Raw genomic sequence first — 26,831 nt, 5'->3', positions numbered from 1 at the left:
TCACTCACTTTGTATGATGAGGGGTGTATCTAGTACATTGGAGGCTGGTGGAGGCTCGTTGTTTGGTACCTGTACTGTAGCAATGACAATAAAGTCCATTCATTCAAAACCGGAGGAGGGGCTCATTATAATGCATGGAATGGAACGTGCTTTCTCCTCCAATGTTGAGTATCTGTTTGATACCATTCCTCATTCCATTCCATGCATTACAATGAGCTTGTCCTCCGAATGTCTACCTCCACCAGCCTCCCCTGATCGAATACTCGTTCTCCTTCACTTGGTATGACACCCATCTGCTGAAAAGCAGACAGTATACACAAATAGAACTCCTGAAAAGTTATAAGCAATTTTTTTTATTTTAAAGACATGCAGCACTGTAGGTGGGAGACAGCTGTTTTTATTTATTTAATTATGAATGAAGGTATGTGCTCAAGAGAATTTGTATCATTCAAGTTAGTTTGTTTCTGAGGTATTTTTACTAGAGGAACGATCCTGTATTGCTCCTCCGGTGTTGACTTCCTAGATGCTTTTGAGTTATAAAGGCTGTGGTTTCTGAGGTGTTTCGATCTACCTGCTTGTCAAGTGAGTGTGCTGACAGGAAGTGATTCGACTGAGGCAGAGTTTTGCTGACATGTTCCATTTGCCTTTATGCTTCTTTTTTTTTCAGCCAACGTTCATTTTCAACATACTGCTGAGCTCATCAAGAACCTAGTGAAAGTCGGAGCAAACTACTCACTGCAGGTAAGTACAGAGACAGACCGAATAGAATACAGTTACAATACACAAAGGCATACAGTGCTCTCCATAAGTATTGGAAAGAGGAATAATTTTGTCTTATTTTTTGCTTCATACTGCAACAGTTTGGTTTTTGAAATTAAACAATTAGTATGGGGTCAAAGTAGAGATGCTCAGCTTTCTTATCTGAGAATAAATCTGAGAATCTCTAGTGTAACGTCACAGTAATTGTAATTCAAATCCAATGTTTTCTTTAAAAAAAAGTTGTTTCAACCCTTGTTGCTAAAAGAAGACAACATGCTTCCTATTTCCACTCCTTCTGGAGTGTGTTCTTGTTGTGTGTGATTAAAACTACATTACCCATGTGACAGATCTACCCGGATGAAGGTCACTTCCTGTCTCTGAGGAGTCGGCAGCACCTCTTCGCCTCCCTGACGAGCTTCTACAGAGAGTGTCTACAGCAGCAGGTCTTTCCCCCTGTTGACGATGAGGAGGAGGAGGAAGAGTAAGAGGAGGAAGAGGAGGAGGAGGAGTGTTCTAACTGGACCTTCGGCAGGACTTTACAGGAGCCGATCTTTCGATGTTGAGCCAATGAGACTGCAGCAACGTTGGCTTTAGGACAGAATTTGGGCTTTGTTCAAGACAAGCAGGTGGACACTGGGAGCCGCTGTGTGTATGTGTGTGTCTGCGCGTGTGTTTCTGTGTGTGTGAGTGTGTGTGCGCGTGTGTGTGCATGTGTGCGTGTGTGTGCGTGTGTGTGAACATGTGTGTGTGTGTGTGTGTGTTTCTGTGTGCATGGTGACTTGTGTAGATATCGGTGTGTGCACCTTTTGTGTGTGTGTGTGTGTGTGTGTGTGTGTGTGTGTGTGTGTGTGTGTAAATGTGTGTGCGCATGAGTTCACGTCCAGACAAGCCCGACGGAAACTCCTTTCAACGACAACGGACACCACGGCGTTGCCGGGACTACGGCGGGGGACTCTCACCTATCGGGGAAAAAAAATGAAACGCCACTTAACTCTTCGACCGTGAGATGACCCTTCTCTCACTCTCGTTCTCTCTTTTTCTCTCTCTCTCTCTCTCTCTGTGTCGGAGAAACACCGCTCGGACGGCCGTCGTCTTCTGCAGGGCCGCCTGAGTCTTCTCCTTAACGACACCCACACGTCCGTATGCATGGTTCCGTTCCCCCCTAAAGCCTCACCCGTTCTGTCCGGTTCTCCGTCGCGGTCCGGTAAAACATCGGGACGAGGTAGATGATATACCCTCGATGAAGACAGACGATATATACCCTGATGACAGACAGACAGACAGATAGACCTTTTTTTATAATCTCACCTACCCCCCCCCCCCCCCCTTTCTCTTTGTTTTGTTTTTAGTATCGTAGCACAAGAAAATGTTACACTTGGTCTTGAGGAATCATAGGTAAACGCAAGCTCACCACGGCCACCACCACGGCCTCCACCACCACCACCTCCACCACCACCACCGGACTGCTGTGTAGGCATGGAGTTCCATACACACAACTCTGACCAACACAACAACAACTACGACATCGGTCACGAATAAGTGCAATTCCTGCTGCGCCCCCCATCATCGCCTCCCCCCCTCCCCCTCTCACTTCCGCTCCCTCCCTCTCTCCCCCGTCCTCTTCCCGGCTTCCTTGCCCTCCTCCGCCCTCACACCTCCCCCCCCCCCCCCGCCATGAAGACAAGTCATACAAAGGTTCACACTTTATCGTACAGGAGGTCTTATGTAGACATGTCCACCGCCTTACGAAAGCGCTACAGAAGACCAACGCGTAGGCATTCATAGATAGCCGATAGCTTTACACACGCTATAACCACCATGTGTCAACTCAGGTCTTTTGAGACACAACCTTGCATAGTCTAGTTAAGTTAGTCTCTGAGAGGGTTACGTTAATGTCACCTGTGATGTCACATCATAACAGGTCATAAGACAGTTACAACTGTAGTCAGTAGTGAGCGGTCATGAAGGCCCTTACACAGCATTGTGGAGGGCGAAGTCAAACTTGTTGCATGTCTACAGTGGACTTTTATGCTGAGTTCCAAATCGACCCCTACAGTAGCTGCCTACCCCCGTAGTCTGTCTTGTAGATCTGAAAGGATTGGATAGGTCTTAGCAATACAGTGAAAATTCCCCTCAGTCTATCAAACAAAACATTTAGCTAACTCCCATCTTTGTTTACACCTATCCAGTCCTTCTCAGATGAACAGGGAAGGTTGATAGAGGTAGAAATCAGAGGACGGGCTGGTTGAAATGCATGAAATGGAATGAGGAATGGTATCACGTAAAGACACTCGTCTTTGATACTGTTCCTCATTCCGTTCCATACATCAGCCGATTGTCCTCCGATTTCTACCCCCACCAGCCTCCCCTGATTGTATTAGAGGCGAGGGGTTGATCTGAAATCAGGGCTCCTATCCACAGGGAGTCGTCTGAGGCGCTGATCTAGGGTCAGGTCCTCCACATGTCCATATCTAATTCAGTCTAATCTAGAAGGCCAAACTGATGCTAGATCTCCTGCTCTGCCACCTCTTTTCCACCAACGCGAACCTAGTTCTAGTTCTGAGCTGCATGGTGCTAGGGCCGGTTTGCAGTTGGTTCAACTTGCAAACCTTCCAGGAGCCAGGTTGTTTTTCCCACGGGCGAGAGAACCACGTCATTACGTCACTGTGTACATCTGTATACGTCTCCGCTTCCCCAGCAATGCGCGAACTTCAAGCACAACAACGACAACGGATACATGGCATCTGTACACTGTGTGAATGTTGCTCCTGACTTTGTGAGCCTACATTGGCCTCCAAACACGACTGGTCCATGGTATTTGTGCTGCTCGTCGTGATTGCTATGGACGATAGCGATTACGTTCAAGAAGAACGGTAATTACCTAACACATTTTCGATTATTATTAACACTGAACATAAGATGTTAATGTTAGCCTTTGTTGTAAGCTAGCTCGCTAATCGATCCTCGCTCGATAATCTCTCAAATAATAATCATTATAATCATGATAATAATAATAATAATTATTATTATTATTATTATTGTTATTATTATTATTATTATTATTATGATAATCGCACAATAATCCCGCCCTCAGCCCCTGACGTAAGCGATTCTTGGTTCTAAACCAGCAAGTCGGCATCCGATTTAATGTTCAGACTTTTCTTTCGAAAAATGTAAACACATTTCCGCGTTGTTGAAAATCAATGACACATCGCTAGTCAACTAACGCTTGTTTTGTGAGCCTGATAACAATGTAAAGTAGTGTTATAGTTAACTAGGTAGCAGTGGGGGATTACTCACCCAATCCATTGCGTTGGAGTATTTTGGCTTGACTAGCGAGTTTGTGTTGGGATGTTCTGAACAACATTGAAATGTATTCCCGTTTCAAAAAAGGAAACATTTTGATTGGTTGCCGACTTGCGGCCCAAATGTCCAGACCGTGTCACAAATGTTGGTGCCACTCTGGAACCAGTGTTCCTGGCCGAGAGCCAGTTCTTTTGCTGTCGAAACGTGAAGAACATGGTTGGATATTAGCCTCTGGACCGGCCCTCACACTGCCTTGGTGGAAAAGGGGCTTGAGAGGCTACGTGTGTGGATACGGCCCTTGCTCTCTATCTGAAGTGTTGTTGTGTTTTGTACCGTCCAATACTGCAGAGTGTGTACATACATATATATATTTTTGAGAGGTCAGAACACAGAATTGGGTAGCTTGGTCTATGGGGGGGATATGGATATCGGTTTGACCTTTGACCTGGGTGTCTCCTTCCTTGTACATTTCTCCGGTTTTCTTTTCTTTTTTTTCAGTTGCTCTTCTTCTTCTTCTTCTTCTTCTCCTTCTCCTTCTTAGGATGGATTTTGTAATGCTTGTTCTCGTTCTTTTGGCTGTTTTTAATGGGAGGGTTGGTGGGGTGGGGGGTTGTTAGGGGGTTGGGGTTATTGTGATTGTCCTCTAGTGATGATTATGAATAAAAACCACTGAAAAAACATAACAGATCATCGTGAGTTGTTTATCATTTGTCAAGGAGAGGAATGACCCAATCAGAGGACGGACATGATTGATCCAATCATGTCAACGTTACTGCTCAGGTATATTTCATCTGTTCATTCACCTTGGGACTCACCTTTGTGTGTGTGTGTGTGTGTGTGTGTGTGTGTGTGTGTGTGTGTGTGTGTGTGTGTGGGTGCGCGTGTGTGTGTGCGAGTGTGTGTTTATGTCTGTGTGTACGTGTGCGAGAGAGAAAGAGACAGAGACAGAGGTAGAAAGATAGAGACACAGAGCGAGGAGCGAGAGAAAGAGGGAGAGGGGGAAAGAAAGAGAGAGAGACAGAGGGAGGAGCGAGAGAGAAAGAGGGAGAGGGGGAAAGAAAGAGAGAGAGACAGAGGCAGGAGCGAGAGAGGAGGAAGAGGGGGGAAAGAGAGAGAGAGATGGGGAGGGAGAAGATGAAAGGTTTAAATATGGAGAGCCATTATTTAAGCTGTTGGTATCTCTTTTGAATAACTGCATCTCGTAGTCTTACACACAGCAGCAGCAGCTGCTGCCTTCACCTTTGAACCACAGGCTCTTATTTAGTAAGTACCACAGACCCAGGAGATTTGCATACGAACAACTTTTAAATTTTTACATGTTTGGCATTCAGCAGACGCCTTTATCCAAAGGGATTTACACCAAATAAGTAAGTAAGTGAATCATCTATCCATCAGTCATCGCAAGAAAAGTAATCTCTGCTCGGGCCAGGGGCTATTGGCAGTCGTAATGCTAGAAGAAGGAAGATGTTTTTTTTGTGTTATTATTATTTTGATAGACATTAGAGATACTGAACAGGGGGATATTTAAGAGATATAAGAGATACTTTTCAGGCGGTTTTGTGAAGCACAACCTTCTCCACAACATTTGGAAGATAAACAGAGAATACAACAGGCTGGGGCAGGTGCAGATAGAATGATTTATTCCAGTGTACAAAGATCGGTCAAATATACAAACGCAATCCACTGAAGGTCTCTGCTGTACAAGGTGAACTGATCTGACGGAGTGTGATTTATCAAACGCAGGCATTGATATAGTATTGACACATAACTCTGGATAATCATACAGGTAAACTTCTACAGTATAATGGACATCACGTGTGTGGCTTTTACCCTATAATAGTGTGTATGACGTACCCTGAAAAACATGAGACTTACACCATCTCAGTACATTTACACAAGAAAACTGATCGATCATAGCAGGTTACATTGAGGTAACGGTACAGAGGGCTTTCACAGTTTTCACATCTCAAAATGATCTAGTTGTATACTTGTTTCACATCTGTTAGGACTGGAGTGAACACACAACCGCATACAGTAATCACAACCAGAATGCAATGTTTCCGATAACTCTGAATGAATTATGTAGTAATCCCATTTCTGATTGCTTCCCTGATCTGTGTAGATTATACCCGTGCCCCAGGAGAAGCTGAGGGAGGGGCTCATTGTAATGCATGAAACAGAATTAGGAATATTCCCTACTCCGTTTCATGCATTTGCAATGAGCCCATCCTCCCATTTCTACCTCCACCGGCCTCCACTGTGCTGTATGCTAATGCTCTCATTTCACTGTGTATAAAACCATACTACTCTAATACATATAATCCTATTCTATTGTGAGATGTATATATGGAGTTTGCAGTAATGCAATCTGGTCATGCTTGGGAACAGTGAGATCAGCTGTGAGGTGGAATGAGACATGTGACATGAGGTAAAGGCACCTGTAGGGGTAGGACTGACAAGAAACAGGAAGTGCAGTAGATTTCGCAGAACTGAGTACTATAAGTATCTAGTTAGGTATAGAGATATATTGCAATAGGCAATAAAAAACCAGTCTTGGAGCAAACCAGCGCTGTGGTGATTTCACCTGATACCGGCAACGCAAATTGCCAATATACCTGCATTTGGACCTGTGTCCGCTTTGCAGAGTCCCAGAACTGTACTGTTGGTACCTAGTAGAACTACTCTACTATCTAGATATACACCTAGGATGATCACAGTAGATTAGAGCAGCCTGAAAATGATATCTTCAAATGGAAAAATAAATGCATCTCTCTCTCTCTCTGTCACATGGGAACATCTTCACTTAAACTTCACTTAACAACAACATATCCAATATAAACAATGACACATACAATAGTGACACCATTCCTCTGTTCATTTGTTCAAAGAAAACAAGAAACGTACACAGATCAAGATACTATACGGAAAAATTAAACATACATCTTCAATGTCATCAAGGCTCATTCCTGCTGTCTACAGCTACACTGAGTGACCTCTTCTTCTCCTCTTCTTCTCCTCTTCTTCTCCTGTTCTCTTCACACACCGTCTCACTACTTCTCCCCACGTCTCCAATGTCTCCCTACATCTCACCAGATGTCTCTGGCGGCTCGCCAGAATACAGACACTCCTCGACGGCTCCTGTCTCTCTGGGCAAGGACTGCTATACAAATACAGGCTCGTTATGTAGGCTATTATATTTGTACCTAATGCCCTAACCAAAGGGTGCCTCGGGAAATCACCGTACGCCTGGACGTGGTTTGTGTTTATCATGCTTTTTAAAGTTTCTATTGAAACATCAAGTTTGTAAAGGATTTTAGAAATTGGAAAATGTTCCTGGCCTACAAGAGCCCCTTCCTTCCTTCCTTCCTTCCTTCCTTCCTTCCTTCCTTCCTTCGTGTGGGAGGAGTGAAGGCACCATACACTGTTCCGTTTCAGTTGGCTGTAGTGAGCGCTTCTCCATGTCTCTCTCTCTCCGCTCCCTCAGCCTAGTCGTCCTCCTTCGAGGCCGGGGCGGCAGCAGGGACGTCCTCCTGGAAGCACTCCCTGAAGAAGGTCATGATGTTGGTCAACATGTAGTGTCTGCTCCGGACCGAGGCGATGTTGTGGCCTTCGTCTGGGAAGATCTAGGCAAGGCAAAGACAGGCGGACATTTTGATTCCACTTCAGAGGGAGACATTTCTATTACCTTTCTAATGGAGACATTTCGATTGTACCTTTCGCGTTTTGGTCATCATCATGTTTTGCATTCATTATTGCTCGTATTACAAACTGAAACCACAACCTCTTCCCACTAGCCAAGTTTTAGATCTAAAACTTTAGGTTAGGTGTCAGAAAAACTGTCTGTAAGCCCAACCGTTCCTTCTCATAGGCCAGGTGCTAATGCCTCTGCTACTGTACCAGCAGGAGGTGCGATAGCTAAGAAATAGACTATTCTGTTCCCTTTAAAGTGAGGCGACACATTGTACTAATACGAGACAGGCTCTCCAGACGGCAGGTTAGGCTCCACAAAACAGGAACCCATTCTCACTTTGTCAAACTTGAACTGATGAATGATTTAAGGCAGCGAGAGGAGATCTGTTGGAATTCTAAATGGATCACGATGGCTGCTTTTCTGTCGGTTGGAAATAAAATGAAACTCCGCTGCATAGCAAGGAAGAGGGGATGAGGTGATGGGGGGGGGACGGGGAAGTGGTGGTCCTAAACACTCACCTGTAGCGTGTAGTTAACGTTTGATATCGACAGCAGTTTCACCAACTCAGCAGAATGCTGGAAATGAACAGTGGCTGAGAGAGAGAGAGAGAGAGAGAGAGAGAGAGAGAGAGAGAGAGAGAGAGAGAGAGAGAGAGAGCGAGAGGGAATAGTAATTGAATCATTGTGTCCTTGCTTAACAGATAGTTTCATCCGAAATGACTCACGTAGTAAGCAATTTAGCCCAATTCAGTTGATAAGGGAGCAGTGATTGGAGAGGGAAGATGCATAGAGGAGCAGTGATTGAACAGAGACGATGCGTAGAGGAGCAATGATTGGTCAGGAACGTCATGTGGCCTTCTGAGTACTCGCTGACTGTACAGTACAGCATGGAACTCCTCCTCAGAGGTTTACACAGTGTAGATGTACGCAATAAACTTACCCTGAAGTGACACAGGGTGTTCACATGTGTTCATTCAACACTGTGTGACCTGATCGAGTGATCCAAACCCTACAGAGACCACCTGCCACCTGTCCCACTGACCTCTGACCTCTGGCCTTAGAGTAAACAAAGAGAGCCAGAGAGCGCCACGCTCACCATCGGCAGTCCCGTGGACGATGAGGAACTTAGGGTGACCGGTGCCTGTGATGTTGGGCAGAAGACTGGAGATCTGGAGGAGAACCACAACATCACTGATACATCTTTACTACTGACAACATCACTGATACATCTATACTACTGACAACATCACTGATACATCTATACTACTGACAACATCACTGATACATCTTTACTACTGACAACATCACTGATACATCTATACTACTGACAACATCACTGATACATCTATACTACTGACAACATCACTAATACATCTATACTACTGACAACATCACTGATACATCTATACTACTGACATGTCTGTATTACTGACAACATTACTGACATGTCTGTATTACTGACAACTTATGCATTTTACTGCATTACCGCCTTCCCTGCCCTCAACATTCCTCAGAGAGATCACAGAGGTCAATCATACCTGATATTTACGTTCTTCCTTCACTGGAAACCCAAAGTATCGCTCAGTGAAGGCTGAACCTGGAGGAAGATACACAACATAACACAGCATAAGATACACAACATAACACAGCATAAGATTCACAACATAAGGATGATACACAACATAACACAGCATAAGGATGCGGAGCATTTTGGGCAAATGACAGGTATGAGACATCAGATCCACCTGTCAGAATCTGAAAGAAAAAGAAAAAGATTCACAAAAAAAGATAACGTTCATCTCATCTCTCTCTGTCTCCCTGGAGAGGACCGCTGCCTCAGTGTTTGGAGGTGAAGCAGATATCCAAAGACAGCTCTGAAGCTGTGAGATGCAGCACCTGTCTCCCTCCTATCTCTGCTGTGTGCCTCCAGGTGTCAATGCTGTGACTGGCTGCTCTACAAAAGAGATGCTAGTCATAACCTGGCGTAACCTTACCAGTGATCAGGGGAGGCTGGTAGAGGTAGACATTCGGAGGAGGGGCTCATTGGAATGCATAGAAGGGAATGAGGAAAAGGTATCCCCCCCGGCCTCCACTGCCTGACATAATAATAATAATAATAATAACTTTAATTTATATAGCGCCTTTCAAAAAGCCCAAGGACGCTTTACAGGGGAATGATCGGACAGACAAAACAGAAAAAAACAAAACAGAAACAATGACTAGGGGCCAAAGGCCATGGAGAACAGATGAGTTTTGAGGGCTAGTTTGAAGGAGTCCAGGGTGGGGGCGTTGCAGATCACTGTGGGTAGGGAGTTCCAGAGGGTAGGTGCGGCCACGCTGAAGGCTCTGTCCCCAAAGGTCCGTAGGTTGGTGCGGGGGGTGGACAGCAGGCCCATGTCAGCGGGCCGCAGGTTCCGGGAAGGGGTATGCTGGGGGAGGAGTTCAGTTAGGTACTGGGGGGTGCAGGCGTGGAGGGATTTGTAGGTGAGGAGGATGATTTTGTAGGTGATGCGGGACTTGACCGGGAGCCAGTGGAGGTGAATGAGGGTGGGGTTGATGTGCTGCCAGGGCTTGGTGTGGGAGAGGACCCTGGCAGCTGAGTTCTGCACATACTGGAGCCTGTCCAGGGCTTTGTTGGGAACCCCGAACAGGACTCCATTACAATAGTCCAGACGGGAGGTGACGAAGGCGTGGATGAGGGTCGTAGGGTCGTAGGGTCGTAGGGTCGCAGTGGAGTCAGTGAGGGAGGGTCGTAATCTGGTGATGTTTTTGAGGTGCAAAAAGGCGGATTTAGTAATGGATTTTATGTGGGAGTGGAAGGAGAGGGTGGAGTCCAGGATGACGCCCAGGTTTCGGACTTCAGAGGATGGGGAGATGGAGCAGCCGTCGACCTCGAGGATGAAGTCCCCAACCTTCCGAAGCAGCGCCTTGGGTGCCACAACCGTGAGCTCTGTTTTCTTGGTGTTGAGTTTGAGAAGGTTAGATGTCATCCAGGTTTTTATTTCGAGCAGGCAGTTGATGAGGGACTGGGGGGGGGGGGCGGAGAGGATGGGGTGGAGCTAAGGTAGATTTGGGTGTCGTCGGCATAGCAGTGGTAGTTAAGGCCGAGACGACGGAGGATCTGGCCAATCTGACATCAGTGATTGGACAGGGTTTGACATGCTAATGCTAGGTCATTCAGAGGAAGCATGGCCATAGAATCTCTCGTAGTCTGTGACTTTATTTATCTTGATCCTTTTATCTCAAGCGTATTTGTTTGTCTCTTCACTTAATTAAGCTTAATTGAACTAATTAATCAAATTCAAATCAGATTGTTGTGTCTGGTCCTTAATGTAACAACTCAAATTCATTTGTTATTTAATTAACACTAGAACAGCCATGGGTGGGGTCATTTGACCGTTTGACTGTGAGTAAAAAATATTTTATTTAGATCAAATTTCAGGACCATCCTTTCATGGGTTTTCCACCACCCAGTGTCCTTACATTTTCAAAATCAGAATAAGCTAGTATAAAGCTTTTTTACAGTTTTTCTGTGTGTAATGTGTGTGGCTGTAATGTTTTGGCTGATCCCTGCTGTAATGACTTCAGTCTGTATCTGTAATCATTCATATACTGTATTCTAATGAGATTTGTTCAGATTGTAGATGAGTCTTAGGGTTAGGGTTAGGCTAGGGTTAGGGTTAGTGTTAGGGTTAGGCTATGGTTAGGGTTAGTGTTAGGCTAGGGTTAGTGTTAGGGTTAGGGTTAGGCTAGGGTTAGGTTTAGGCTGGTCCGTACCGTACAGTCTCCAGTCAGTGACGGGGGCGACCGCTGCACCACACCTGAACATGGAGGAAGACAGGAGCAGCAGGGAGGTCAAGAAGCCTCCGTACACCTGGGGAGACGCACACACACACACACACACACACACACACACGCACACACACACACACACACACACACAAACACACAGAGGAAAAACACACACACACACGCACAAACACACACACACACACACACACACACACACACACACAGAGGAAACACACACACACACACACACAGATAGACAGACAGACAGACACACATACACACACACACACACGCACACACACACACACAGAGGAAACACACACACAAACACACACACGAAACACAGAGGTCAGGTCAGGTCTTACCCAGGTGGGTCAAAACAAACTGGACAGAGGGTGATACTAGTAGAAACTCATGAGAGGGATTTGGTTGGAAACCAACTTCCTCACCTGGCCATAAACTCCAACTTTGGCCCCATCAACATAGGGCAGCTTCGTCATGTACCTGTCGATCACAGCGGGTTTAAGCATCTTACATTCAAAGTCAGATATTTCTGAAATCATAGATGCCCTCCAGCTGAACCTCTGTGTCCCGCTGTTGGACTGAGGTCCATAAGCAACAGCTCTGTGTTCACACTCCAGAGAAGTTCATGTTCTAGAGAACTAATAATATAATAGTGATGTTCATGTTCTAGAACTAATAATATAATAGTGACAACTCTAGAATATTTATGCTCTATAGAACTAATAATATAATAGTGACAACTCTAGAATGTTCATGTTCTAGAACTAATAATATAATAGTGACAACTCTAGAATATTTATGCTCTATAGAACTAATAATATAATAGTGACAACTCTAGAATGTTCATGTTCTAGAACTAATAATATAATAGTGACAACTCTAGAATGTTCATGTTCTAGAACTAATAATATAATAGTGACAACTCTAGAATGTTCATGTTCTAGAACTAATAATATAATAGTGACAACTCTAGAATGTTCATGTTCTAGAACTAATAATATAATAGCGACAACTCTAGACTGTTCATGTTCTAGAACTAATAATATAATAGCGACAACTCTAGAATGTTCATGCTCTAGAACTAATAATATAATAGTGACAACTCTAGAACATCAACGTACTCCACAGCAGCGATCTGGTCCTGCACCTCCACGGTTCCCAGGCGCTGGTGGACCTCATGTAGAACTCTCTGGCCCAGGAACCCACTGCCCCGGCCATCCAGACGGACCACGATCACCTCGTCAGAACTCACCAGAACCGTGTCCCAATCCAGAACGAAGCGGTCACTCACCGCCTGACCACCGGGGGCGCTGTCACTGAGAAACATTAGTTAACAATGTTGGTTATATTAGTAGTAGTTAGTTACTGTATGTTAAGCCTCAATGGCGGTGCAGCTAGTTTCCCCATGAATTGAATCCCTACACTCGTAATCAAGATCATTCAATTACCTCAAGGGAAATACTACAACAAAAAAATCCTCTACTGCTTTCATAGCATACTGAACCTTAGCTTATAACTATACAGAATGGTTATAACATATCTAACTCAAGCTCCAGCACAAGCACACCTAACTCAAACATAAGGGGATTAGGACAGACTTGGAGACTTATGAACACATAGTCAAATCAAAGTATGCTTCAGTCGAAGGTAAGGGAGGGCTGGTGGAGGTCAGGCTCATTGTACACGTGTGTATTCGATACCATTCCTCATACCATCCCATGCATTACAATGAACCCATCAGCCTCCCATGCTGCAGTCCTGAATGGCTGAAGATAACACAGAAGGGTTGGTACCTACAGTAGCAGTAGAACAGGGTACTGGACCGACTCATCAAAGTCCAGTGGAAACGTTAACTCCAGAGGGAGCGCTGGAAGACAGAATATAATCGCCTTTCAATCACAGTCCTCTGTGATCATGCCAAATGTTTTATCACACTGATTATCCTCAATACTGTAGCAATCCATGTCCTTGTCAAAAATGTAACATCTTTGAACTCCTCTGTTTCTGGAAATAACTATGTTAATCAATGAGGAGGATGAGGTTTCATCAAGGATGATTTAGCTTTTCCTGTGTGAATGGATTTGATGATCATTACACATAACCATTACACTTTACAGAGAGACCACATGCAGTATGAAAACAGTTTTCCTACTTAATAAGCACACACACACAAATGCAGTTTTACAGAGACAATGCACATTAATACGCATTCATGAAAATGCGCACAAACATGCCTTAAAACAGGTCTCTATTAAAAAGCATTTAATAAAACATAGAGGACATGGTGTGTGATTGCATTGCCAGATCACAGCGGTGCACCCCCATATGGTGAGCTTTCCCGCCTAATTGAATCAGTAGATTGACGTGATTCTCATTCCGGAGCTGATTCCCAATCACCTCACAAAGCTCTGCACCTGTTCTCTTAATTGTGTTCATCCCAGAGCCTGTTTGGTATGTATAACACCACGCCTGGCTCCTGTTTATTATGCTAGCTACACCGCTAACCCTTCTGTTTATTATGTGGCTACCCGCAGTACTAAGACTACTGTTTTTCATGTTTGTACTGTGGCTAGCAACACCGCTAACCCTGCTGATTCATGTTTATTATGTGGCTAGCTAGCAACACCGCTAACCCTGCTGATTCATGTTTATTATGTGGCTAGCTACAGTGCTACTACTGCTGCCTGCATGAATCCACACTACACACGAAAGGCTGATTCCTTAATGGCTCTGCTCATGTTTAAAAATTAATACGTTCTCATGCATAATTGAATCAGTGTGCAGAAAGTATACCATACCCGTATACTAAGCTAGGGTATTAGCTAGGGAACTGTCACGTGATTCGCTCTATATGAACTGCAAGTGGTGGTGGTGGTGGTGATGATGATGATGATGACGATGACGATGACGAGCAGGAGGTGATGGGGGGAGATAGCTGTCAGATTATATGGCTTACTTTCAGGGTTCGAGTTATGTGGGAGCCAATGGGAGCTGAGCTCCCATAGAGATGGTCTGAGACTCTCTGAGCTCCCATGAAGGCAGTAAAATCAAAAATCTGTGGGGGTCGCTAATAATACATTACCACAACTATTATTTGATCAAAATGTCAATGTAATGAATATTATTTAATTTATATGATAAATATTGTAAAATAAACACGTTTTCCAAAAGAGCTACGCGCACCATTAATCTCCTGTGAATGACAGTAGGCCTTTGACTGCCTGCACTTCACCACCAAGACACCATGGGGCGCAGTAGAATATTGTGCAACAGCAAAAGGTTGATTAATCAGCTGTGCGGTAAACCGTTGGAACACACAGTGCACAGCTGATTAATCAATTAAACCAATAGAGTGAGACAGGATATGTTCATATACCAGTTGCCTTTCAGGAAGTAGTGAGATCGTGCACCTAGCCTATTATTGAGAAGCAAACATTCATTCATTAGCTATACAGGAGTATATACATACAGTAGCTACCATGCCGCCCCAAAAAAGGCCATTTTTTGACCCTCTCCCGTTCATCCAATCTTGGATAAAGAAAGAAAATCGGACGTCAGCATCATGGGTTCCAGGACCGCGACCGCAGCCTACTGAAAACAGACCAAACAGGTCTATCTTGTCTCCGTAAAGGTAAGGTGGCTTTTACTTTTTACTAACCTAGTGTACATGTATTTTTCGCTCCTTCTGTATAGCAAAAATAACACAATTATTGGCCGAGATACATGTGTGACTATCGCTTTTATAGCTGTTGTTTCATGTGGGGCTGTTGATTTGGTGAAATGAGTAGCCTGCAGCTGTAGCGTCAGGATATGTTGGTATTTGAGGAGGAGGATGAGGATGAGGATGATGTTTCGGTACCGGTACCGTTTTTAAAGTATCGATTTGTCACCGGTATCGAATAAAACCCAAACTGTACCCAACCCTAACTATATGTTTACATGCCAACTAATTAGCTAATTCATTTCTGTCATTTAGAGCTGAGGGGAGCAACAGAGAGACGGACAACAGGACAGTAACAGAGAGACAACGGGAGAGGAGAGCAATAGAGACAGAACTGAATGCACTGAACCTTTTTTTTTAATTCTTTGCATTATTAACACTGTTGTGTTATTGTGTTATTAAAGTGTTTAAGTGTTTTATGGTAAAGCATTATGAGTGGTGTGTGTGCAGGGTGCTCGTGAGTTGTATATTTTGGGGAGGGGGGAGGCTTGTGTATGGGGGCGGGGGGTCCTCACACAAAGGAGTAGCCTAGGGCCACTGACCACCTTAATCCGCTACTGCCTATAGCTAATTAAAACTGGTAAGTCCCATCGCTGTGTGGGCATGATTCGCGCGTGCATGAGAACATTTCGCACTGTTATTTTGGAGACCCCCACAGAGATCAGCTTATAACTCGAACCCTGCTTACTTTGATGTCGATGACGATGATGAAATCGTAATCATTATGATAAGTGATGAGAGAGACTGTGATGCTGTCGACTGGAGAACCATAGGCCTACCCATGTTGTTGACTTGCAGAGTGGTCCTCTCTCTCCGCGGAAGGTTCCGGTACATCAGAGCGTCTCTCAGCGCTGTGTTTGTCTCCAGGTTGGCATGCTCTGCCAGGGGAGGGAGGGAAAGACGAGCAATCGCTGGTTTAATAGGCAGAGGAAGACAATCACCTCAGCTCTTTAACCACCTTCATGAGAAGGCATTATGTTGAAATATCATCATGGAGAATGTAATGTTATTGTAATAATGTCATGTTAATTAGTGAGGGTCTGCTGTTCTGAATGCTATAATCTTATGGTGTTCTAAACTCATATTCACGTTGAAACATATTACTGAACCGAGCGTGATACAGTAGCCTAACCATGCGGTAGAACTCATTAAGGATGTGTAATTACTTACATTACCATAACGACGCTAATACGTTTCAAAACACTACCACACACACACACACACACACACACACACACACACACACACACACACACGCTTCAGGAGACCCACGTTGCACTTAAACTCTACTTCCCCAACCAGTTAAATGAGGATCAAATTACACAGACACTGATTCAGCAATGTAGGTTTGTTGTGGCCCCAAAGAGGGTATAATGATGCATCTTTAATGAAGGAATTAATCAAAATGGCTGCCTGCTCTGAGGCTGCAGTGTGAAGAGGAAGAGGAAGGAGACGATCATTTATTTATCCTCTGCAACATCCCACGGCTGTCCTCCGTAAGGCCCTCGTGGGCCTTGTACTGTTCATCGCAAAACACTTTACACTAGAATAATTGGTTCCACTGTACTGGGGTGAGGTTGGGGGGAGGATGGGGGGAGGAAGACATCGGAGGACATTGTAATGCATGGAACGGAATGAGGACTGGTGTTAAACACGTGTGCACTGTTGAGAATAACAAGTAAGTAAATAAGTAAGTAAAGATGTATTTATATAGCACCTTTCAATCAAGAAATGCAGCTAAAAGGGCTTTACAACAGGAATAAGAACATAAAGTGAATATAAAAACATATATAAAAACATATACAAGCTTAGAATGAATATAAAAGCAGGGGACAAGCGGGTCACTGTACACACACAGTACACACACGCACACAGAGCCACATATGCCATACTTACTGCTCATGTCGCTAAGTTTGTGTAGGGTTGTTTTGGGAATGCCAGGGCCTGTGTAGAGGAGAACAGGTCATGGAGATCACACACTGTAACAGCTCTTCTGTGCATTCAGCTGCATTACTTCATATTACTTCGAAAACATCAAAACATATCCCCATTTCAGTTTCGTTTAACGATAAGTAGAATGTTTCCAAGGTAAATGAAAAGAATGATTCTTTCAGATTGTTATATTGTGATTATGGCTAGACCCAGTGGAGGCCGGTGGAGGTAGACATCGGAGGACCGGGTAATTGTAATGCACGCCGTGTTTGATACCGTTCCTCGTTCCATTTCGTACATTACACTCCATCACAGTCCCTCCTCACCATCCCTACCTCCGCCAGCCTTCCCTGGGCTGCACTAAACCCTTCACAGAGGGATGAGATGGTGTGCGTACTACCCAATTAAGAGCGTCTCTGCGGGGTGCGGAGGTCAGAGGGTTAAAGGATGAACTCTGACCTTTGCAGAGCAGCAGGACGTGTTGGTAGTTGGGGCTGAAGACGGCGTGGTAGTAGGAACACTGGGGCCTGAAGAGGGAGCAGGTCAGGCACTCACGACGGAACGGGTCCACCGCCGAGACCCTGGTGAAGAGAGGAGGAGAAACACAATGAGAGGAGGAGAGAGGAGGAGGAGGAGGAGGAGGAGGAGAAACACAATGAGAGGAGGAGGAGAGAGGAGGAGGAGGAGGAGGAGGAGGAGGAGAAACACAATGAGGAGAGGAGAGAGGAGGAGAAACACAATGAGGAGAGGAGAGAGGAGGAGAAACACAATGAGGAGAGGAGGAGGAGGAGGAGGAGGAGGAGGAGGAGGAGGAGGAGGAGGAGGAGGAGGAGGAGGAGAAACAGTGAGAGGAGATTTGAAACTGATTTTATTCTGGGGTTTTGAAATAATATGACCTGGTAGAGCGTTCCATTCAATCACAGCTCTATACATCACTGCACGTCGTTTCGAATTTGTTTTGGTTTTTGGAATTGTGTAGTTACTTGTTGTGGCATGTCTGGTGGGGTGTTTGCGTCAGAGCTGAGTGGAAGCTCTCTATAAACAAACAGACTGTTTCCAGAACATTCATATTTTGTACAAATGAAAGAAGTGATGCTTTTAACCTCTCATCAACTTCAAGCCAGAAGAGTCAGTCACGCATGAGGTTTATGTTTGCTCTCATTGTGCACTGCAGGGCAAGCCGAGCTGCTCTGGTCTGAACCCGTTCTTCCCTAGATGTGTTTTAGTAGTGCCTGACCAGACCACCGGGCAGTAATGTAATTGTGATAATACCACGGTCTGTAGGACATGTTTGGTTAGATGTGGTGTTAAAAAAGAAAAACATCTCTTGACTACAGATATGTTTCTTCCCATCTTTTGCACAAGTGAGTCTATAATATAGTAGTCTATTAAAGTCAAAGTCAAAGTCAAAGTCAGCTTTATTATCAAGCCAATATATGTACAGACATACAGAGGGCTGAAATTGCGTTTCCCTCTCATCCACGGTGCATAGCAAACAAAAACAATAAATAACAATGTAATGCGACAAGATTAAAAAATAACTATATATACAAAAGTACTAGATAAAATATTTGAAATGTGCGGTACAATGTACAGGGGTGGAATACAATATGAACAATGACAATAGTGCAATAATATAATATATAGTTTTGACCATGTTAGTTTACAGTCCAAAGTTAGACCAAGAAGCTTTCCTGACTTGCTCAATAGCAGCATTGTTCATTACCAGATTCAGCTGTGGTTTATTTCTTAATACAATACTCTTAGTATGAGAGGAGGAGGAAAAACACAGAGGAGAGGAGGAGAAACATAGAGAGGAGAGGAAGAGGAGGAGGAGAGAAGGTGAAACAGAGAGAGGAGATGAAGAGGAGGAGGAGAGAAGGTGAAACAGAGAGAGGAGAGGAAAAGAGAGAAGATAGAGGAGAAACACAGTGAGATGGAAGAGAGGAGGAGGAGGAGAAACAGTGAGAGGAGATGAGAGGTGGACAGAGGAGGAGGAGAGGAGGAGAAACAGAGAGAGGAGAGGAGGAGGAGAAGAAAGGAGAGAGAAGAGAGAAGAGAGGAGATTGAGGAGAGGCGGAGAGACAGTGAGATGAGAGAAGAGATCAGGAGAAACACACAGAGAGGAGAGGAGGAGGAGAAGAAAGGAGAGAGAAGAGAAGATTGAGGAGAGGAGGAGAGACACAGACATATGGAGGAGAGAGGAGGAAACAGAGAGAGATGGTGAGGAGACCAAACTCATTCACAGTAGTTCTAAACAGAGACCTGGGCAGATAACTGTTGAAATGTGAAGGACGTGTTGTGGATTAATAATGAGACTCAAGATAGGAACTTACTTTAAATCTAGGTATAATATTTATTCTTTCACAACTCGAGTTGGACCCAGCCTACTTAAGGTAGACTGAAGCGCCCACGGACACACAACACATCTCTGATATAGTGTGAACAGCGATAGGAGTCCGCATTCCATAAATATTGGAACAATGTTTTTTCATTTCACACTGTACACTGGGTCAACACAGTCACAACATTGAGGTAGACCGAAGTGCCCACTCACACACAACACATCTCTTAACCTCATCTTATCCACCTCATTTTTCTGGTTTTCTGCTCGAAATGACATGCCCACAGTGAATATAGAATATCTCCACAATCACAAGGGCCTTCATAATGATATTGTTATCAAATGAAAGCTAACACCTGTGGGGTGGCTGTAGAAGTGTCAGAATCAAAATCTATGTTACTGTGTCAGAGCAAATAGAGCTAGAACATTATAAAACATCTCAAATTCAGTCTCCGCCTAAAAAAACAAAAGCTTTTACAGTGAATATCACCTTGGAAACCTGATGAATAAGCCCAAATCATCTAGGAATCAGTACTCCAGGGTCTTATTAGTACTTGTGCCAAAGTCGATGCTAGTAATGTGAGCAAATGCAACTTTGTACCTGTTTTAGTACAGGTATGTTTAGGCGGACACCTACAGGTTTAGGCCATTTGGAGATATGTTGGCACCATCTTTGACCTTTGACCTTTCTCATGTATCTGATTTCTTTTTTTTTATTTGTATTTTTTGGGGATTTTTTTGGGGTTGGCCGACCAATGGTATGGAAATTCAGCGTTGAAACCGGACATGACACATTCTCCAGTTGGAGAAAACTGGATGTGACTTAGGCCGTGTTTACCGTCTCTGGAAAAAAATGGTGGCATCGTATAGCATGCAAAGTTGTGAAAAAAATGTGATATCTTTGAAGAGAATTGATCGAGGTAAACTCTTTATATCACTTCGGATGCCCATGGGGGTCCGTTGGCTCCTATGAGGTTAAATAGTGTCAACATGGACACATCAGCAATAGGAGTCTGCATTCCATAAATGTTGGGACAATGTCGGACAAGGTACTGGGTATACTGTCAACATGAATGAATGAATGAATGAATTAATGGTCTTTATTGTCATTGATATAGTACAGGTAACATACAACGAAATTTGGGGACTTACTGACGTAAAAATGTACATACAAATGTGTTTAAAAACGCTAAAAAGCACCGACGTCGGTAGCCCCTCTAGCCTTGCGTGCAATCGCGCCGCCATCTTGGAAGATATGTTAGTTAACATAGTCACAACATTGATAAGGAGTCTGCATTCCATCACCGTCCATGAACACAAGGCCCTGGAGCAGGGCCCTGCGCACAGGACCACCAGACTCCCAACAATGCCACACGAAATCCATTACAGATGTCAGAAACGTGGCTGTAGAATCATTACCTGTACAGGTGTCTCTGCCTGGAGCCCTCCTCTGTGCTGAGGAAGTAACTGGAGAAAGACAGAATGGAAGGTTCCAGAACATCATTATACCTCTGAATAGAGTCCTGAAAGTACAGTATATTTATGATTTTATTTTCTCCATGTATCCCTTTATTTAGGGTGGGGAGTCACATTGAGACCGAAGTCTCTTTTCCAAGAGCTCTGCATATTCCCAAGTTACAACTATACCTGTTACACAATTACAATTATAAACTCAATCAAGAACATTTCATCAAATGTTTATCAACTAGGTCATCATTCAGTATTTTAAATTGCCGGAGTGACACCAGGACCACCAACTGTAATGTGTTTTTGTAGATTCGATTAGATAACACACCGCAAGCGTCAACCTCAGCAGCGCGTGTATGTTTCATTTCGGCGCCCATGTTAACGGGTTAGAGCCGCCATACAGCCCATGTTAATGGGTTAGAGCAGCCATACAGCCCATGTTAACGGGTTAGAGCAGCCATACAGCCCATGTTAACGGGTTAGAGCAGCCATACAGCCCATGTTAATGGGTTAGAGCCGCCATACAGCCCATGTTAACGGGTTAGAGCAGACATGCAGCCCATGTTAACGGGTTAGAGCAGCCATACAGCCCATGTTAACGGGTTAGAGCCGCCATACAGCCCATGTTAACGGGTTAGAGCAGCCATACAGCCCATGTTAACAGGTTAGAGCCGCCATACAGCCCATGTTAATGGGTTAGAGCAGCCATACAGCCCATGTTAACGGGTTAGAGCAGCCATACAGTCCATGTTAATGGGTTAGAGCAGCCATACAGCCCATGTTAACGGGTTAGAGCAGCCATACAGCCCATGTTAATGGGTTAGAGCAGCCATACAGCCCATGTTAACGTGTTAGAGCCGCCATACAGCCCATGTTAACGGGTTAGAGCAGCCATACAGCCCATGTTAATGGGTTAGAGCAGCCATACAGCGCGTGTGAGAGGTGGGCGTCTTAAGCATGTCTCACACTGGCTGCCGCGGCACGCCGTCTAGAGATTAGGACTCTCTCCTATTTTTTTCCATGCGTTGCAGGCAAAACTCAATGTACAAAGACAGGGCTGGCAGTAGCAGCTCCGCAGTTAAGAGCCACAGAAGACACGCAGCAGCCAGTGTGGAAGACAGTGAGAGCCGAGGCAGTTCCGCCACGCACACGCGCTGCTGAGGTTGGCGCTTGCGGTTCTGTTTTAGGTGTGAGTGTCTGTCAGGTTAGGGTCTGTCATAGTAGGGTCTGAGTGTCTGTCAGAGTAGGGTCTGAGTGTCTGTCAGACAGGGGAGGCTGGCGGAGGTAGAAATCGGAGGACGGGCTCATTGTAGTGGCATGAGAATGTCTGATATCCTTCCTTATTCCAGTCCATGCATCTGGACGAGGCAGACATCCTCTGATGTCTGCCTCCGCCAGCTTCCCCTGCCGTCGGAGTACTGTGTGAGTGTCTCTTACTCACACGTCGTTGGTTCCCTCGTCATAAACCAGGATCTGAGTCACCTCCCAGCTTCCTGAGGTCAGGTGACGCATGTTGACCTCGCCGCCTTCCACCTCCGGGGAGGGACACAGAACAAAACAAGTTAGCATGTTAGCATGACACCGGCTAGCACCGGCTGGCACCTACATGAGCCCGTCCTCCGATTTCTACCACCACCAGCCTCCCCTGTATCAATACCATCTGAGGTACCCAACAGCACCATCCCAGGGGCCAGGCGGGCGCTGACCTGCACCAACGTAACCCAACTGAGTGAATTGGCTTGTTGACTCACCTGAATGAATCATTTGGCTTGTCGACTCACCTGAATGAATCATTTGGCTTGCCGACCAACCTGAGTGAATCATTTGGCTTGTTGACTCACCTGAGTGAATCATTTGATTGTTGATTCAGTTCAAGGCTTGTTGATTCAGTTGAGGGAGACATGAAGTGAGTCATTAAGTGAGTCATTGGGCTCTGAGTTGGATGTGTGACTGCCGTACCCTCCTACCTGTTGGGACACCATGGCGATGTGTCTGAAGGCCCCTCGTCCTCCATGTTTGATGGGCATGGTCAGGAAGAAGGTTGTCCCGTCTTTGGAGAACACTGGCTCTTCATTCTGTGACGTATTCCATAGCCCATGAATCCCATGATAATGATCATAACTGTGTTATAACTGTGTTATTACTGTGGAACTATTGTGTAATAAACCCATGGTATGCTTACCTGGCGATCCACCCACTTGTCTGATGTCATCACGTGTTTCTGAGTGGAAAACAATGAGGTAAGAAACTGGTTAATGGTTTTACTCTTGAAATGACAATGATATTAACATCTGGAATTCATCTACTAACTTATCTTTTACTTGTCCGAGAGCTCAAGTTACTTGTCCAAATCCAAAGATTTTGAAAAAGCAATACTATTAATAATAATATATTATACTCTCACCGGCCACTTCATTAGGTACACCTTTTCAACTGCTTGTTAACGCAAATATCTAATCAGCCAATCATGTGGCAGCAACTCAATGCATTTAGGCATGTAGACATGGTCAAGACGATCTGCTGAAGTTCAAACCAAGCATCAGAATGGGAAATAAAGGTGATTTAAGTGACTTTGAACCTGGCACGGTTGTTGGTGCCAGACAGGCTGTTTGCGTGATATTATAGTGTCAATATGGACCAAAATCTCTGAGGAATGTTTCCAGCACCTTGTTGAATCTATGCCACAAAGAATTAAGGCAGTTCTGAGGGCAAAAGAGGGGGTCCAACCCCAAGGTGTGCCTAATGAAGTGGCCAGTGAGTGTATGTGTATACAAATAACACATTTGACTACTATTGATTTGCTAATGATGTATCCTTAGTTTTCAAATGTATTCATTAAACAATATTTTGTAATTATTTTAAATTATTACGATGGGGTAATCAGTGATTACCCTAACCCTAACCCTTTTAGATTAAGATTGGCCACAAAAGGGATGAATATCTAGGAATATTTACAAAAAATGTTTGTAACTATAGTCCCTCCCCAATGGAAGCAATCTTTTGGATAGTAGCCTATCCTATATTCAAATTGAGAAATCTATCATTAGTGTCATTCAAGTTCGCATTGCGATGTGCTGGTCTTAAAACTTCAAACCTAAAATATACGATTGCATCGAACTACATTGAGAAGAAGCGAATACGCATTCATGCTAATGGCACTAGTGACAAGAAACCCACAACGTAGGCTACACTATGGCTGCGTTCGTAAACTCGCTCTGGAATTTGATCAGCACTCATGGAATGCCTTTTGTCCAATCAAATTACTTGGTCTCTTTATGACGGTGAATGCAGTGTGCGCTCTGAGCGAATTTACGAACTATGAATGAACTACTCTACGATAATGAACTACGAGAGACTGAAATAGCCTCAGCAAGAATGAGGCGCGGCATCGCTTTGCTTGTAATATATTTTTTTACTATTCAGATCGGAAGGAGGAATTCATGTTTTTTTCAGATATTAATACATATTTATTTCTTTTTTTGTTTTGACTTGTCCATCGGACAAGAGCAGGAGGAAGTCCACTTGTCCAACTGGATGTTGAGGGCACCGCCCTGGACTGGCTCACCTCCTACCTCACCAACGGACAACAGTTCATCTCCCTCTCCGGTCACACCTCCTCCTCCTCCTCTGTCACACAGGGGGTCCCACAAGGCTCAGTCCTCGGCCCCCTGCTCTTCCTCTGCTACACACTCCCCCTCGGTCACATCATCCGCCAATTCAACCTGGACTTCCACTGCTACGCCGATGACACACAGATTTACATCACCACAAACTCCACCCAGAACCCACCCCTCAGTCACATCGAAAACTGCATTTCAGCAATAAAAACCTGGCTCACACACAACTTCCTCAAACTCAACAGTGAAAAGACCGAAGTCATCCTCATCGGCACCAAATCCACCCCCAATAAAACCGGACCCATCACACTCACCATTGACGACACTACCATCACCCCCTCCCCCCTGGCTCGCAACCTCGGCTTCATTCTGGACCCCACCCTCTCATTCGATCCCCACGTCAGTTCTATTGTTAAGACATCTTACTTCCACCTCCGAAACATTGCAAAAATCAGACACTGCCTCTCCCCGCCCGCTGCTGAATCCCTCATCCACGCCTTCATCTCCTCCCGCCTTGACTACTGCAACTCCCTACTCACCGGCATCACCTCCCGCTCCCTCCATAGACTCCAGATGGTCCAAAACTCTGCTGCACGCCTCCTCTCAAACACCCGCTCCCGTGACCACATCACTCCTGTCCTCCACTCTCTCCACTGACTCCCCATCAAAGAATGGATCCAATTCAAAGTCCTCATCCTCACATACAAAGCCCTCCATAGCCTGGCCCCCCCTTACCTGACTGACCTCCTTCTCCCCCACCGCCCTACCCGTACCCTCCGATCCTCATCCATTGTTCCCCTCACTGTCCCACCCTCAAAACTCAAAGGCTTCGGTCACCGTGCCTTTTCACGAGCTGCCCCCCGCCTCTGGAACTCTCTCCCCCAACCACTCAGAGACTCACCCTCACTCCTCACTTTTAAATCTCACCTCAAAACCTACCTGTTCTCCCATGCCTACAGCCTCCCCTACCCCTAGCCATCTCCCCCATCCCGGCCACCCCCGCCCCCCCCCCCCCTGGACACGCATACAACCTCCCCTACCCCTACCCATCTCCCCTAACCCTGCCACCCCCCTGATATGCATACAGCCTCCCCTACCCCTAACCACCTCCCCTGTCCCTACCACCCCCCCCCCCCCCCCCCCCCCTCCCCGTTCGCTGACTCTGTGTTCCATGTTACTTGTTGTTTTTGTGTTCTCCGTATCTCCTATTGTCAGCATCTTTGAGCCTCGGAAAAGCGCTATATAAATGTAATGAATTATTATTATTATTGTCCGAACATAAAATGTACTTGTCCCGGACAAGAGGACAAGCCTTAATGTCGAGCCCTGAACATATATATAAACAGAACATCACTATGCTTGTGTCAGTATGTTGACATACCATACACACCTGTCATTGGATCAATGTCTAAAAACCATTGATGTCAAATTAGAGCTGTGGTCTGGAAATTATTTATCTTTCTCTAATGTCTCCAAACCTTGGAGCTCGCAAAATGCAAAAAAAGCTTATTTTTAAAAAATGTGTTTAATTCCGTATTACGAAAGTTGAAGTGTACACTCAATATGACAAACAACAGTTTTACGATCACTAAATACTTATAATTTGTTAGCGAACATAGCTTGTTTTTCAAGTGTGTTTGGGGGCGTATTCTAGTGGTGTTTGGGGGCGTATTCCAGTGGTGTTTGGGGGCGTATGAGTGTCTATCTCTTTGTTCTCTCTGTGATCTTGTTCGACCTATCAGTGCCTCACCTTGACACACGCCCCCGTACTGACGTCACAGAGAGACAATATGGAGGTGTTCTGGGCTCTGTTCAACCATCGCACGGCCAGCTTCTCCTCCCTCACCCACTTCACCATGGTGATGTAGTACTCACTACAGGGAGGAACAACAACAATGACCACTTTTAGCAATTTTTATTTATTTATTTTACATATTTACGTATTAAGCCAAGTATGTTATTAGGAACAATGATTGTAAATCATTTTACAATGATGACCTGGTCGGACAAGGAAGGGAACAATGTGACCAGGTCCAAGCCCAGGCCCAGGGGGTAAGAGAGTTTGTTAGCTACCTTCTCATTGGACAGACAGAGAGCTTCTTAGCTACCTTCTCATTGGACAGACAGAGAGCTTCTTAGCTACCTTCTCATTGGACAGACAGAGAGCGTGTTAGCTATC

At 44.9% G+C, this 26,831-nt stretch overlaps 2 protein-coding genes across 2 annotated transcripts in view; one reads left to right on the top strand and one right to left on the bottom strand.

The window, feature by feature from the left end:
- dpp10 (dipeptidyl peptidase like 10) overlaps positions 1 to 1,244 on the top strand; it is a gene marked incomplete at both ends in the record, with an annotated part of 123,966 nt that extends 122,722 nt beyond the window's left edge. Inside the window, 2 exons of the mRNA XM_080536359.1 lie at positions 668 to 741; positions 1,107 to 1,244. Of these exons, the coding sequence (XP_080392485.1) occupies positions 668 to 741; positions 1,107 to 1,244 (212 nt within the window). The remainder of the gene's footprint in view (positions 1 to 667; positions 742 to 1,106) is intronic.
- Positions 1,245 to 7,550: 6,306 nt separating this feature from the next.
- LOC308162587 (inactive dipeptidyl peptidase 10-like) overlaps positions 7,551 to 26,831 on the bottom strand; it is a gene marked incomplete at both ends in the record, with an annotated part of 67,534 nt that continues 48,253 nt past the window's right edge. The window contains 14 exons of the mRNA XM_080536732.1: positions 7,551 to 7,688; positions 8,275 to 8,348; positions 8,852 to 8,924; positions 9,294 to 9,352; positions 11,533 to 11,629; positions 11,997 to 12,051; positions 12,693 to 12,881; positions 17,185 to 17,236; positions 17,684 to 17,805; positions 20,988 to 21,035; positions 22,477 to 22,568; positions 23,003 to 23,110; positions 23,218 to 23,256; positions 26,403 to 26,526. Of these exons, the coding sequence (XP_080392858.1) occupies positions 7,551 to 7,688; positions 8,275 to 8,348; positions 8,852 to 8,924; positions 9,294 to 9,352; positions 11,533 to 11,629; positions 11,997 to 12,051; positions 12,693 to 12,881; positions 17,185 to 17,236; positions 17,684 to 17,805; positions 20,988 to 21,035; positions 22,477 to 22,568; positions 23,003 to 23,110; positions 23,218 to 23,256; positions 26,403 to 26,526 (1,270 nt within the window). The remainder of the gene's footprint in view (positions 7,689 to 8,274; positions 8,349 to 8,851; positions 8,925 to 9,293; positions 9,353 to 11,532; positions 11,630 to 11,996; positions 12,052 to 12,692; positions 12,882 to 17,184; positions 17,237 to 17,683; positions 17,806 to 20,987; positions 21,036 to 22,476; positions 22,569 to 23,002; positions 23,111 to 23,217; positions 23,257 to 26,402; positions 26,527 to 26,831) is intronic.

Source organism: Nansenia antarctica (assembly GCF_963989245.1).
Source record: "Nansenia antarctica genome assembly, chromosome: 7".
Taxonomy (NCBI): domain Eukaryota; kingdom Metazoa; phylum Chordata; class Actinopteri; order Argentiniformes; family Microstomatidae; genus Nansenia; species Nansenia antarctica.
Note: the sequence above shows the minus strand (reverse complement) of the source record. Positions and strands in the feature narration are given on the sequence as shown.